Source organism: Ornithorhynchus anatinus, chromosome 17 (genome assembly GCF_004115215.2).
Source record: "Ornithorhynchus anatinus isolate Pmale09 chromosome 17, mOrnAna1.pri.v4, whole genome shotgun sequence".
In the NCBI taxonomy this organism is placed as follows: Eukaryota; Metazoa; Chordata; class Mammalia; order Monotremata; family Ornithorhynchidae; genus Ornithorhynchus; species Ornithorhynchus anatinus.
The window spans coordinates 35260132-35276567 of NC_041744.1; the positions used below are offsets into that span (position 1 = coordinate 35260132).

At 41.9% G+C, this 16436-nt stretch overlaps 1 protein-coding gene across 3 annotated transcripts in view; it reads right to left on the minus strand.

Annotated features, from left to right (window-relative positions):
- Positions 1 to 16436, minus strand: part of CBLB (Cbl proto-oncogene B) — a 206214-nt gene that overhangs the window by 31013 nt on the left and 158765 nt on the right. For all 3 annotated transcript variants that reach the window (XM_029082023.2, XM_029082024.2, XM_029082022.2), the window contains exon 13: positions 11090 to 11184. In XM_029082023.2, coding sequence (XP_028937856.1) covers positions 11090 to 11184 — 95 coding nt within the window. The remainder of the gene's footprint in view (positions 1 to 11089; positions 11185 to 16436) is intronic.

The window sequence follows — 16436 nt, forward strand, 5'->3', positions numbered from 1 at the left end:
CCACAATTACTGAAAAAAACAGCCCACTTTTCCCAACACTATGAAGTGAAAGATTCCCTTACTGAATCCTTATATACAAGGATTGAACAGCATTTACTGAGTCCCTTCACTGTATCCATCACTCACGTTATTACCAGGGGTGAAAGTGATAATGATAATGGTATTTATTAGTCGCACACTATGTGCCAAGCCCTGGGCAAAGTACTTGAGTAGGTACTGGACAATCAGAGAGGACAGATTCACTGATCCACATGGGATTTACAGTCTTAGAGGGAGGGAAAACAGAAATGAACTCGTCATTTTACAGATGAAACAGAGGCACAGATAAGTGTCTTACCCAAAGTCACACAACAGTTAAGTGTCAGATCCAAAATTACAGCCTGGGTCCTCCGATTTCCGGTCCCCTGCTCTCTCCATTAGGTGATCCTACCTCTGATTAGAAAAATTACCAAAATATCTAGCACTAATCAATCTATGGTAGATAGAGAAAATCCTAATACACAACACTGAGTCAAGCAAATTGAATTAAAGTACATGGAATTGATAGACATCATTCCTGCCCTCCGGAAGCAGGGAGACAGGCTTTAGCTGCAGATAATTTACTGACAGAAGGAAAAAGAAGGGTATGTGTTCAGGGATGCTGCTCGAGTAATAGGATCTCATGGTCAGGGATGGATGCCTCACACGAAAGTGCTACAGGAAGTCATGAGTACTTTGATGATTAGGTGGGGCCTCTATCCTTAGAACACCCTCACGCTTCATATCCGACAGACCAACTCTCTCCCCATCTTCAGAGCCCTACTCAAATCATATCTCCACCGAGAGACCTTCCCCAACTAAGCCCTTATTTCCCTTGCTAAGCCTTCCCTTCTGGGTTGCCTATATATTGAGGGGGGGGGGTTCCCCTTAAGCCCTCTGATAGTCTCCCCTTTCCCAGCCCCACAGCACTTATTAATCAATCAAAAGTATTTATGGAGCACTTACTGGATCTGTGACCTCTGGGCATGTCATATTTGCCCCACCCTCAGTCCCACAGCACTTATGCAGATAGCTATATATTATACATTATAAACTATTTTCATGTCTGTCTCCCCCTCTAAACTGTAAGCCTGTTGCGGGCAAGGAACCCACCTGCAAATTCTGTGGCACTGTTCTCTCCCAAGCACTCAATACAGTGCTCTGCAACAATAAATGCTCAATAAATGCCATTGATTGATTACTGTGTGCAGAGAGCACTGAATGAAAGGCTTGGGAGAATACAATAGAACAGTTACATAACTTGTGTACATATCCACCTGGAAGCTTCCTGGGATCCGAGATCATCGTTACCTACTGCTCTGTACTGTACTCTTCCCAAGTGCTTCGTACAGTGCTCTGCACATGGTGAGCGTTCAATAAATACCACTGATTGAAGGGACTGTAAGAAGTGTACAAGCAGGGGGGATTAGAAATTCATCGGGGAAATATTTCTAGAGATGTGATTTTACAGGGGATTTGCAGATGGGGAGGGCCGCAGCCCGTCAGATTGGAAGGGCAAGGGAGTTCCAGGCCTGAGGGGAGGAAGGGTGTTAATGGAAGGTGCCAATGTCGGGAGAGATGAGAAAGGGTCCGGGGATAGGTTAACTTGAGGGGAATTTAGAGTGAAGGCAGAAAGTAGAGAAGAGGGAGGGATAGAGACTGATTAAGTGCCTGAACCTCCCCGGTTAGAAGTTTCTCCTTGATGCGGAGAAGAATCGGTGACCAACGGAGGTTTTTGACGAATGGGGAGATGAGGACAGATTGCCAGTTTAGAAAAATAGTCCTGGCAGCAGATTGAAATATGGGTCAGAGGGGAGAGCGTAGTTAGTGATGAAGACGATAATGAAGTGACCCGTCGAGGAGGACACAGAACCTGCACAAAGGAATTGATTCAAGCGATGCTGGTTTGTCTTCTTCCCTGCAGGTCACAATCCCTCCGTGGCAAGGAGGAGAAAGATGAGCAGGGTTGACAGTGGGTACACAAGGGTTTCTCTTCATGGACAGGACTCATTTATAATCAAAGGGACCACGGGCATTACCCAGAAGGGAGGGAGTGCGCTTGATAACACCAGTGCCCTTGATAACACCAGTGGGCTATCCTGGCTATGTTAGCCAGCTCTTCTTTCCAGATTCCGGCAGGATCTGAGAGGCAGCGTGGCCTACTTTAATGAGCACGGGCCTGGGTTCTAGTGTCGGCTCCTCCATTCATCTGCCGCGTGACCTCAAGCAAGTCACTTCACTTCCCTGGGACTCAGTTTCGTCATCTAAAAAAATGGACATTCATTACCCACCCTCCCTCCTACTTAGACTATGAACTCCACGTGGTACAGGGATTGTTTATATTGAATCTTCTCCAGTGCTAAGAACAGAGAAGACAAGAGGCAGAGCTGGGATCGGAACCCAAAATGTCTGACTGCCGAGCCTGAACTCTTTACACTAGGCCACGCGGCTCTTTTCCTCCCAAAAGAGTGCCGGCACCTGTCCACTCCAATTTCATGTGTGAGACAGTTACATGCTTATTTCCACAGGAGCAAATTGGGAGCTCACAGAGAGTTTACAGTGAAATTACAAGTATATTTAAGAAGGCATTGGTAATATCTCATGACACATATCACTCTCTTTCTCTCTCTCACATACACACACACCCTTTTAATATACTGGGCCTAAATGATCATGCTTGCCTAATATCATTATAATTACTCCAGCACTTAGAACAGCGCTTGGCACATAGTAAATGCTTAACAAATACCATCAGTAGTAGTAGTAGTATTATTCTGGAGGATTTTCTTGTAAATACACCCCGAAGAAAGAGATTCTGCTGCTATTTTTTTTTAAAACAATACTTATTAAGCACACGCACTGTGCCAAACCCTCAGATAAGTCCCAAGACAATCAGGTCGAACACTGTTCCTACCCCAGAGGGACTCAAAGTCTAAGTAGGAGGGAGTAGGATTTTTATCCCCATTTCACATATGAAGTAATGAGGCACAGAGAATAATAATGGCATTTGTTAAGAGTGATTTGCCTAAGGTCACGCAGCAGACATGTGGCAGAGCCAGGATCAGAACCCAAGTCTTCTGACTCCCAGGCCTGTGGTCTTTGCACTAGGCTGCGCTGATATTCCACAAGCTCAGCCTTTTTTAAGGCCTGTTATGCAACTCAAAAAGCAATCTCTTGACTAAACTTCAAAACTGCAGGAGACACCCTCTCGACGAAGGTTAATGTCATTTCAGATCTTGTGACGAAAACTGGTCTAGGAATGATGTAGACAGGTATTTGCAGATTCACCCTGCTTCCTTATACAAACTGCACTTCACCTATAACTTTTTTTTTTACCAATGCAAGGCTTCAGAGTGAAATGGGTGCTTGTTCATTCAGATCAGCAATTTCACAAGGACCATGCGGTCACATCAAGACATGAGTTTTGAGACAAGAATATGCTTGGATTTAAGCTAGAGTTGCTGACCTTTAATAAAACATGGAGACTGACACCCAGAAACTTAGCGTTCCATTCTTATCTTCCTCCACAGCCTTTCATATGACCGGAGAACAGAGAAATCCCCTAATTATAAATATGGTGAAAATTCAATAGGTCCTTGATATACAAGAGAGAGGGGGACTGAATGGGTCAAAGGATTACCAACGACTGAGTTAATCGCAACAAACCAAAACTTGCTTTGTGAAAAGAAAAGACAATTCAGAACAAAACCCGTTCCCATCCCCATGTACTGTAAAAAGGGAAGACAAACGCAGAGGACAAGGGAAACAAATTTGAGAAGTTTTAGGCTATGGGAGGCTTTGAAATTCAGAATACCTAAAACAGTGTGGCCTAGTGGAGAGGGCAAGGACCTGGGAATCAGAGGACCTGGGTTCTAATTCCAACTCTGAGAGTAGCCTGTTGTGTGACCTTAGCCATATAATTCCAGAGAGCAATATAATAATGATGAAATAAAGTACAAGTAACAGGGAAGGACAATTTCCACGGCTTCAGTTGGATCTTGAAAACACCGCAGTTATGAGGTATGAGAAGCAGTGTGTCTTAGTGGAATGAGCACAGGCTAGGGCATCAAGGGACCTGCGTTCTAATCATGCCAGGGCGTCGGGGACCAGAGTTCTAATCAAGGCTCTTCCACTTGTCTGTTGTGTGACCTTGGGCAAGTCACTTAAGTTCTCTGTGCCTCTGTTCCTTCATCTGCAAAATGAGGATTCATAGTACATTGCCTGGCATAAAGTAAGCAACAGTATGGTAACGAATGGTAACAAATAACATTAAAAAACAAACAAGTAATAAAAAGCTGTTCTTCCTCCTACTTAAACCATGAGGCCCTTATGGAGAACCGATGATCTTTTATCTACCCAGCATTTAGTGCAGTGCTTGACACACAGTAAGCGCTTACTATGACAATTATCATTATTATTATAGATTATTATCACTCATGGGGATTACCAGTCAAAACACCCCACTAAGGCGGTCAACCATGATTTGGTTAGGGAAGGTCTTCAAGATCTTCTCTGTATCTCATTTTTGTGCTTTCATCACCCCTATTTTGAAGAACGAGACAGTCCAGAAACTTGTACTACTCAAAACAAAGTCACTTTGAACAATCTAGTTCAAAAACTTTGTCTCGGAACTCCAACTACAAGAATGAACCTGCCCTGTCAAGGCAGATTCTGCTGAAGGAGTCGGAATGTTCTGGGAATTCTGGGCTTCAGAAATAATTTCTGAGTGACACTGCAAATCCTCAAGGCAGAAACAGAGAAACTTCTCCGTGACTATAATTAACTTATTCTCCCAGTGCCCGTGACTCTGTCTGCTCTGTGACCTCAGACAAGTCACTTCACTTCTCTCTGCTTCAGTTTACCTCATCTGTTAAATGGGAATTGGGATTGTGAGACTCACATGGGACAATGACTGTGTCCAGCTCCATTTGCTTGTATCCACCCCAGCAATCTGTATAGTGCCTAGCACATAGTAAGCACTTAAATGCCACTATTATTATCACTCCACTGTAATGAATTAGGGTTTGGAGGAAGAACATTAATTCTTTCAGACTAGCAGGACTCTGGTTAGAGCATTGATGCCTACCTTGTGCATACATAATTGGAATGCAGTAAACAATTCTGACTTAATTCCTTATGGGCAGGGAACATATCTATCAACTCTGCTATATCGTACTCTTCCAAGTGTTTGGTACAGTGCTCTGCACACAGTACCGCGGACTGAATGATTAATGTTCATTCCAAAAGGCTTCAGATATTTTTTAGGAATAAGCTTTAGGCACTTGGAGATTTAACACCTGTTTGCTTGAATTTTCTAATGTCTAACGTCCAATTTTCACAACTGATAACTTCAAGGATGAATATCACTGGGGCGAAAGGCTTACGGGGGGATCAAAAGGGTACGAAAGCCAAACCAAAAAAAAAAGAAAATACAGAGCTGCTCAGCTACTAGCACAAAATGAGGTGATAGAAACAAGGAAGATCATTTCCCACCTACTCTACCTTTTCACTACTTATAACGTCTGGTTTTAATATTTCCATACTTTCTTGCACTTTGCTGAAATTTAATCAGGGCTACTTAAAAATGGCCAAACACTGTGCCTTTCATGACTGTCAGGGGACTCTGAGAACAGCTGATTTTACCTGCTCTCCCTTCCTTTTAATAAAAGCCCAAATAGCAAGCTAACCACTTGGGACATTTTCAAGAATATCAAAGACAAGTTGGGACACATTTTTAAAATGAATTTCATATGTCTTGGTCTCCCTCACCAACATCTATCCTCCCCCATGCCATTTCAATCCCAAATGACATTCCTTTCAATGTCCACTTCTTATAACTCTCTTTTGGATGCAGAGATTTGCTGAAATTCTGTGCAGAAAAGACTCACAAAAGATAGACAGGGACTTGGGGGAGAAACCTATACTGGTCTCAGTAGTAAAGCATTCAGAACAGTTAGAAAGGTAGAACAGTGCCAACGCTCAGAACAGTGCCTGACACATAATAAGCACTTAATACCAGTATCATCATCATCATCACCATCAGTTGTGTACACATTCTGCTGAGGGCCCATTTCTCAACTGACAGCTATCAAACAACGGCTTATACAGAGCATTATGCAGAGGCCACATCTTTATAAAGCTGAATAAGCAGTGAAATTAGCCTAAGCCTGTGAAATTCTTTTATTTTAAAATCATCTCAATGTTTCAACCACATTGGGTCCCTCATCTGTTTTATTCCTCAGCTCTCTGATTCTTTGTAGCCATATGCCACATGCATATTTTAGAAACTAATGTACAGCACAGCGAGTTAAGTAGCTCATTTACTCAGACGGTCTGGATCAGATCATAAGAAAACAATTTTGCTACTTGTATCATCGTTATCATCAATGGTACTTATTGAGAGAACGTTAAATTTTATCTACCCCAGTGCTTAGAACAGTGCTTGAAAACAGTACGTGCTTAACAAATACCACAGATACAACCATGAATTGATAATATGAATAGACATTTAGGGAAAAATAAGTTAGCTTGTCAAAATAGTAACAAAAGGGTAGCCTTGATCAATTAAAAAGGTATTATTTTAGGAATAAGATGCAATTAAGTGACAATGAAATGATATTTGGACACCTAGAGCCTCCTTAAAGTTTGAGGCACCTTTCTGATGAACAGAAAACGTGGAAGTTCATTCATTCATATTCTTTCCTCATTCAGTCGTATTTACTGAGTGCTAACTGTGGATAGAGCACTGTACTAAGCACTTGGGAGAATACATCCATAAAAAGACACATTCCCTGCCCACAACGATCTTATAGTCTGGGGGGACGGGAGGGGGGCAGACATCGATACAAATAAATAAAATGACAGATATGTACATAAGTGCTGTGGGGCTGGGAGTGGGGAAAAACAATGGGAACAAGATGCAGAAGGGAGTGGGGGATGAGGAAAGGTGGGGCTTACTCCGGGAAGGCCTCTTGTAGGAGATGTGCCTTCAATAAGGCTTTGAAGGGGGTACGGTAATTACCTGTAGTATTTGAGGAGGCCTTCCAGGCCAGAGGCAGGATGTGGTATAAGGGTAGGCAGTGATATAGGCGAGATCGAGGCAACGTGAGAAGGTTAGGAAAGAACCTGGAGGAAAGAAATGTGCAGGCTGGGTTGTAGAAGAAGAGAAGCAAGTTGTGGTAAGAGATGGCAAGGTGGTGGAGTGCTTTAAAGCCAATGGTGAGGGGCTTTTGTTCGATGGGGAGGTGAATGGGCAACCACTGGAGCTTTTGTAGGAGGGGGGAGACGTGTTCTGAACGTTTCTGTAGAAAAATGATCCGGGCAGCAGAGTGAAGTATAGACCGGAGTGGGGAGAGACAAGGGGCTGGGCGGTCAGCAAGAAGGCCGATGCAGTAATCCAGGTGGGCTAGGATGAGTGACTGTATTAACATGTTAGCAGTTTGGATGGAGAGGAAAGGGCACATTTTAGCGATGATGTGAAGGTGGGAACGGTAGGATTTAGTGAAGGATTGAATATATGGGTTGAATGACACAGAGGAGTCAAGGATAACACCAAGGTTCCGGGCTCGTGAGACGGGAAGGGTTATGTTGCCATCTACAGTGATGGGAAAGTCAGAGGGAGGACAGGGTTTGGGTGGGAAGTTAAAGGAGCTCTGTTTAGGTCATGTTAAGTTTGAGGTGATGGGAGGACATCCAAGCAGAGATGTCTTGAAGGCAGGAGGAGAGAGTTCAGAGTTAAGGTCATCATATCTACTGAAACTACAATAAACACTGAAGGCATTTTGTGAAGTTGGGTGTTATAGGCTGCTAAACATATTTAAAAATATCATCATGATGTCTGAATTACTGCAGCTCTGGGAACCAAACACCTAATTTCCTAGATGCTGACCATATACAATCTTAAACCAATTTGCACTGACACAGACTTTCTATATTTAACTTCTCAACCAGTGTTCTCATATAGGAAATAGCTAGCTTAAACCGCGATATGCAATTGGTAAAAATCAACTAAATTGCATTCATATCAATGCTCGGGTAGTTACGGTCTACTCCTATCATACTTGACCCTAATGAATATAGCCAGACAATGCAATTCTACTTGCTAAATCCATCCAGAAATAAGGTTTCTTCTAAGCAACTGTAAGCCTTTAAAAACTGTACACTGAATGAAACGTTGTTTTTTGTTTTTTTAAAGGCATTCGTTAAGCACTTCCTATATGTCAAGCACTGTTCTAAGCGCTGAGGTAAAGACAAGTTAATCAGCGTGGACACAGTCCCTGACCTTCCTGGGGCTCCTAGTCAAGTAGGAGGAAGAACAGGTGTGGAATCCCCATTCTGCCATTGAGGAAACCTAGGCACAGAGACGTTAAGTTACTTGCCCGAGATCACACAGCAGGCAAGTGGTGGATCTAGGTTTAGAACCCAGGTCCTCTGGCTCCCTGGCCTGTGCTCTTTCCACTAGGCCATGCTGGCTCCCCCCACTGCTTTTTGCAATTTGAATAACTGTGAAACTACAACACTTATAAAAGTTTAAAGATAAAATGCAGGATCGTTACATATGGGGACAACAAACACGATGAACAAAGATGGTCAATAAAGCCATACAAAGATTGGTTAATATCATCCTAGGTTTCCCTTTATAAAATATGGGGTTATTTTATTCCATCTTCTGAGTTATTCCTTTTCAACTTATTAAGCAGTGAACCACTCTGAGTTCCTTGTGGACAGGGAACACGTCTACCAACTCTGTTATATTGTACTTTGCAAGTGTTCAGTCCAGTGCTCTGTACACAGAAAGCATTCAGTAAACACCACAGATTGCTTGATTTTCGCCCCCACCAGACATTAAATGGGGAAAGCAAGGATTTCTGCTATCACTTCCGCCTGATGCTAATTCCTGTAAAATGCCCTGTTGGTGAATCCTTGAAGGCAGGCATCCTGAATATTTCAATATCATACACAAACTATACCAGATATTGAAATAAAATTATTTTCAGTCCTCTACGATAAATTACCAACTCGTAATAGTGAACATTATACGAAACCAACTTGGGTCACTAGACAATCAACGGTCTATTTATTGAGCACTTACTGTGCGCCGAGCACTGTACTCAGCACTTGGGAAAGAACAATACAAAGTAAACGGACACATTCCCTGTTCTGCTGCTTACTGAAATAGCTGACCGTTTGAAGAATATCAGGACCACTTTAAGAAATCTGAAGGGCTATATCACATACTTTCTCCTGACATTATAAAGAAATCAGTTCATTCACTCAATCAAATTTAATCAATGTTCTCTGAAGACAGAACACTATTACACACTGAAGCAAGGCGCAAAGATAAATCAGGAAATGTGTCTGTCTATTGTTGTACTGTACTCTCTCAAGTGCTTAGTACAGTGCTCTGCAAGCAGTTAAGTGCTCAATAACGACAACTGAATGAATATAGTTCCCTGGCCCTCAGAACACTTCTAGCCTAAAGATAAGAGGGGAGGCGACCCGGCTAAAACACAAATGGAAACTCGTTGTGAACTTCGTTGTGAACTCGTTGTGTCTGTTCATTGTTCTACTGTACTCTCCCAAGCACTCAGTACAGTGCTCTGTACATAGTAAGTTCTCAATAAATACGACTGAATGAATGAATGGAAAGACTAAAATGAGACAAAGGGCAATAATAATAATAACAATGGCATTTGTTAAGTGCTTACTATGTGCAAAGCACCGTTCTAAGTGCTGGGGAGGATACAAGGTTATCAGGTTGTCCCACGTGGACCTCACAGTCTTAAGCCCCATTTTACAGACCTGGTAACTTAGGCACAGAGAGGTTAAGTGACTTGCCCAAAGTCACACAGCTGACAGGTGGCTGAGCCAGGATTTGAATCCACGACCTCTGACTCCTAAGCCGGGGATCTTTCCACTGAGCCACGCTGATTCTCTTAAAAACATATTCTAGTTACAGTGCAGTTACGATGAAGGGAGCAATACTTATGCCGTTTACCACCTTGGCGGGCCGATCCACTGTCTGAGTACCGAGACCCACTGAAAAAGCTTTGACCAGGAGAGAGGCCTCTTATCCCTCCCCAACCCTCCATGGTGGAGCTACGGGGGGGTGGAGGGGGTCCCATCTTATCCGGCTAGAGTTGGGTAGGATGAAGAAGTGGCATTTAGAATGCTGGCTGCCGTGAGTGACCATTTCATGAAACTTCAACAGGGAAGATGTCCTTCTCTGAGGCTTTTACGAAAAGCAGAGTTAAGTAGTTCTCTTCGTGCTAAACTGTGGTCCTGGCTAGAGCCAAGAGAACAGGCTAGATGCCACCTCCTGGTTTACTCAGCCCCTAATTCTTTAGGAACAGTGACATCATTTTCTTGAAAAATCGGTGCAACTGGGTGTATATTATGTAGCGTACATTGTATCTGGGAAGAGAGTAGAGACTACAGACATTCCCGTTACAGCAAAACAATATTCAAACCATTAAAACCGTACGTTTTCAGGGTTAGCTAAAGGTGAGCTGCTGAATTCACATTAAAGAGAAAGAAGGGATTCATTCTGGGCATTCCATTCAACGTTAAAAGCATTTTTCTGTTTAATCAATACAATAGCACTTGGCTTCTAGAGAATAAAAAGAGTTAATTAAAACGTCCGCTTCAGATTCATTTACAATTTTAAATTTAGCCTAATGGCAAGGAAATGGATTTCCTTAGGCTTCGACCATTCTTACCTCACTACTCACCTAACGATTGTTGATGGAGACAAAAACTAATCAACCCATATACCTATAGAAAAGGTATTTCTCAGAAAGGACTTGTTAAGGTGAGAACTAGATGGGGCCTCGTTAAAGTCACTGAATATGTCATGGGGTATTTTACTAGTGTCTTCTGATTGAACTAAGTTTTGCTGTACTAAAGCATATGACCGCGGTACCTTGCGGGATCAAACAGCTTTGACTATGTCAATGGAAGATGCCGAAATCTCTCAAGAGAAAGACAAAATGTACGTTCCTTTTCGAGGGGACGAGACATAGCCAAGCCAAGTGCACATGTGACATACAGATTTAGAGTAGTGATAACTCACTTTACGCTAGGGTGAAGGGATGCGGTTGAAGTAGGAGGAGAGAGCCGTGGAGGGATGTCATATTCTTCACTTCCCAAGTGGCCGTTGGAAAAGACCTGCGGAGAGAAATATTGGTAAGTTCCAAAGACCGGCCAGGTTTCTTGAGGCGGGGTGAGCTAATTTTCGGCGAAGGTACTCCAAAAAATTTAGAAGACATTTCCTTTCACAACTGGGGTGACACGAGTTTTTACAATAGCACCAGGGGCACCATTAGCCTCCATCAAGCCAAGGGACAGAGATACAATCCCGACAGTGAATATTCTACAAAGTGGACAATACCCTGCCTTCGGTGGTTGCAGAGATCATTGTGCAACCAAAGAATCCCTTGAATGAAAATCATTTCAAACATGAAACCAATCATATGGAAAAGTTAAAGTGTTTTCTCTGGAAGAATTATGATAAGAAAAGAAATTAAGATTAGCTCCAATTTAGCTTTATATTTTTCATGCAAGAGAGCTCAAAGCTATGTGTGTCTTAGAATCGACAGACCATTTTCAGATTCATTACTGACTCTCTTGATAAAACCGATTAGAGTTTTTAATCAGAAATGCCTTTGTTAGCACACAGATGAACCATCAGCTCTACCTGGCTGCTGACGGTGCCAGAACTAGCCTTCGGAGTTAAGGCGACTTTAAATCCAAATCGATATGCTTGAAAAATACCAAAAGGTTCACTCCGATGGATGGGGAAGATAAGGGAACGTAGACATATTTAATTATTAAAATAATATGCTGGGCAGAATATTTGATTTCATGTTTTACAGATGTTAAAAGCAACCAAAGGAATACATACGCAGACGGTTACAATACCTACAGCGGCTTGAAATTAAAATAACATAAGAACAGAGATAGCCAAGATTTCATTGGAGGATAACCTTTGAGCTAGCGACCTTTGACTTTGACACTCTCCAGACAAATTAGAGGTGACAGTTTATTTCAAAATGCATTTTGACAGTTCTTAATTTTCCACCTAGCTTACTGCCATGAAATGCCCCCAAAGTCTAATTAATTCACATTAAAAGGGTAGGGTGATGCCAAGAACTGAAATACTGCCACATATCAAATCCTAAAGATAGGATGCAGTCATTAACAAGACTGTCAAATGTAGAATCTGCTCCGATTTTTTTCTTCCATCGGAATCGATGCTAACTTTTTTCCATACAAGTTGAAAAGGATATCTAATTCTTCTCCTCTGAAAGAGGAACATCAATAGCGTGAAAGGATTAATCTAATTTTTTTTTAATTTATGTCATTTCAAATTTCGGAGATCTAAGTCTATTGAACGAAAGTTGAACTAACTTGGTTTAGTGGCTGAATTCGGAGATCGCTTCAACATACCCTACAGCATAACACACAGAGAAATTTATGTACATAAATCAATATAAAAGGGATATATGAAGAGTATTTAAATAAGATATTTCAGAAAATTAGGTATTGCTCAAGTTATTAAAAAATGGTAAATTCCTAGATTTGATCTGATTCAGAGATTCGGTATTAAAACTCCATGAAACTGCACTAAAGAAATATATGAATTTTTTTTTTTTAAAAAAAAAGGTTCACACAAGATAATGACTGATGCTTTCCTTGTTGTGGAAAAATTGCATTTTGTAGATTATACCGTTACCAAGTTATCATCATCATATGATATGACTTCTCAGAAGCCTACACGGGAAAGGCATTGTAAAATATGCCATAAAATGCCCTCGGCGTCGAACGTTTGACTCCTACTTCTTGGATTTCTTCCAGAATTGCTCTGAGAAAGAAGCATGTTCCATCTTGTGGTGATTTAATAGTTGTTCAATAAATATAAAAATCAATAGACTTGGAAATGATAATATTAATTATAATGAAGCTAATCTTGACAAGAGTCAACTACCCTTTAGTAAATTTACCTCTTCCTGCAAACTAGCGGCCTGCCTGAAGTAGCTTATCAGTAGCATAATCATTACACTGTGATACTGAAACATTCGGTGACTGAGGAAAAACTGGATAGTCCACTGTGGGCAGGGAATGTGAATATGTCTGTTTATCGTCATACTGTACTCTCCTAAGCACTTATTACAGCGCTCTGCACACAGAAAGTGCTCAATAAATACTATCGAATGAATGGATAATGGCACATCTTTTAACAGTAGCTCCAGTGTTAACCCAATATGGTTTACGTGGGCCCAGTTTTCTATTACTAGTTGATTAACTACTACACTGAAAGAGTGTTTACTAAGTAGCCCTCTAAAGAAGGAACAGTTCGTGGCTCAGTGGAAAGAGCCGGCGCTTGGGAGTCAGAGGTCAGGGGTCCTAATCCCGGCTCCGCCGCTTGTCCACTGTGTGACTCTGGGCAAGTCACTTCCCTTCTCTGTGCCTCAGGTACCTCATCTGTAAAATGGGGATTAAAACCGTAAGCCCCACGTGGGACATCCTGATCAGCTTGTATCCCCCCAGCGCTTAGAACGGTGCTTTGCACATAGCACTTAACAAATACCACAAAAAAAGAAAAGTTAACTCCTTACACACTTCATTAATTCAACAGCATTTAATGAGCAACTGCTCTGTGCAAAGCACTGTACAAAACACTTGGGAGAGTACAATATAACAGTAAAAAGACACATTCCTTGCCCATAATGAGCTTCCAGTCTACAGGCTCCCTTCTGGGGCCACTGCAATGGCTTTATGTTTACATCTTCCTAGGCATGTTTACAAGTTTTTCCTCAATACATCCCGTATGTCAGGTACCAGTCGGTTGCCTTCATTTCCATTGTCCAGGTGAGGAAACTAAGAGCATACTTTTTAAGGTTATAATGATTATTATTGGTTTTTTTAAGTGCTTACTATGTGTCAAGCACTGTATGAAGCTCTGGGGTAGATATAAACAAACCAGGTTGGATCCAGTCCCTGTTCCGCCTGGGGCTCACGGGTTAAGTAGGAGGGAGTAGGATTTAAAGTCCATTTTACAGTTGAAAAACGGAGGCCCACAGGAGTTAAGTGACTTGCCCAAGGTTACACAGAAACCAATCGGCAGAGTGGAGATTAAAACCCAAGTCCTCAGATCCCTAAGCCTGTACCCCATGCTGCTATGCCATGCTGGAAGCAGCGTGGCTCAGTGGAAAGAGCCCGGGCTTGGGAGTCAGAGGTCGTGGGTTCTAATCCCGCCTCCGCCACTCGTGTGCTGTGTGACTTTGGGCAAGTCACTTAACGTCTCTGGGGCTCAGTTACCTCCTCTGTAAAATGAGGATTAAGACCGTGAGCCCCACGTGGGACAACCTGATTACCTTGTATCTCCCCCAGAGCTTAGAACAGTGCTTGGCACATAGTAAGTGTTTAACAAATATCATTGTTATTATAAGTTCCCACAGAGAGTTGAGCTGGGTTTTTTTTTTTTTTACACTAAGTCCTCTTTCACCCATATGACCTGAGCCTGTTATCAACCGATCCATCACTGGTATTTATTGAGCATTTACTATGTGCAGAGCACTGCACTAAGTGCTTGGGAGAGTATAATACAACAAAATTAGCAGGCCCAGTCCCTGCCCTTAATGAGCTGTGATGCACATACCAGAGGACCCAGAGTGGATTATTAAGAAACTCATTTGTTTTTTCTAGGGAGGCACAAACTCTAGCCAAGGTTCTTTCTTGGACCAATTCCTAATTTCTCCTTACACTATTTCTGAAAGGCGTGTTGTGAATGTGATTAGGGTTGCCGGGGATTTCACAGAACAATGTTACCTAGGGTGCTGGACTACCAGCTCAACTTCAAAACTGATGCAGAATAAATACTGCGCCGGATACGGAGGGCCCGGGGAAAAGCTCAAGGACAGACCACTCCAGAATCTGGAAGTATTGCAGTTCGCGGGAGTGCAAGACTCTAAGGGTATAGAGCAACTATTTCTGAATTTTGCTGATGGTTATCGAAAATAATTTAACAGCATGTCTTTCGGTTCTTTGCCATTTCAGTTGCCGCTTTTTCAAACACTGTAGAAAGAGCCAGAGATAAATGCCTTCTGTTCTCTAGAAGGCTGAAATGTCTGCTCTGGGACATTTCTATATTTTTCTAGCTGTGCACTATCACGACAGAAATTTATATGGATGGAAAAAGGATAAATTGAACAAGGGGATGGCTAACAAAGAGCATTAAGGGCTTTCTGGCTCTGATTCGTGTTCTCCAAAGGTAGATTCGGCCTGTGAGAGCATCACTTAAGGGTTTTTCTATAATCTTGAGAGGTCGAGGAGAAGCTCAAAGACATTTTAAGGTTCATCTTCTCTTCTCAGGGGCTTAGGCTAAATGACTCAAAATCTGCAAGGGGGGAATAAGAACACCCAGATATGGCAATTTGGTGTTAACAATATAGCTTTGGGGAAAAAAAAAAAACAGATGCAGGAGGACAATTTTTTTAAAAACAAATCACCCTTTCTCCAATTTTGGTCTAGAACTGAAAAAAAAAAAATACTGGTCCTTTCTGAAAGGAACAAGCATACTATAACTATTTTCCTGCACGGCAACCCTATATACACTCTAAAAAAAATCAGTCTTGCCCATAAAACAGGTTTCCCTAAATTTGAGGAAATCAAACATTAAAGAGGCATAAATGGTGGGAAGGAGTATTCAATGTTCTTATCTGGAAAGGTCATTAAGGCTCAGTACTTGCTGCTGGGTGTTATTTTAACATCTGGAAGCATTTAGCCAGGAAAAACCCTTAAGTTCCCACTCCAAGCAGAGGATATCTTTCGGCAAAGAAATTCTTCTCAACGGAAGTTTTAAAAAAAATGCAAATAGTTATAAACAACCAAACAACAGGAAACGCTGAGGATCAGACTTGTAATGAAATCCAAAGAATTCCACAGAATAAAGGGGGAAAAAACCCCTCCATTTTATAGCACCTGTCATTGATGAGGTGGAAATATTGGGACCTAGACTATTGGTTTTCAGACTGATAATTAAATTTTAGTCTGTACTCAATCAACCGGGATGAAAAAGGGTAAAGCCACAAGGAAACATTGAAGACATTTGAGTTTACCCTCAAATTCTGCTTAACACAGTGCCAACCTCCTTTCCCTTAAAAATCTTTACCAGACTAGAGACTGACGGTAACTTCTCTTCCTCTCCCTTCCCTTATTTGCATCCCCGGTAGGCATCCGAGCAAGTAGTGAAATGGTCACCCAAAAGAGGAAAAGCAACAGGAGGAGAAAGAGGAAGAAGACAAAAATGAGGAGGATGAGGATATGCAATTATACACAGACTGGAAAAAGAATCACAATGTGCAAAAACGATGAGGAAATAAATCGAAAGAAGTTGATGTTAGAGATGAAAAACGTAA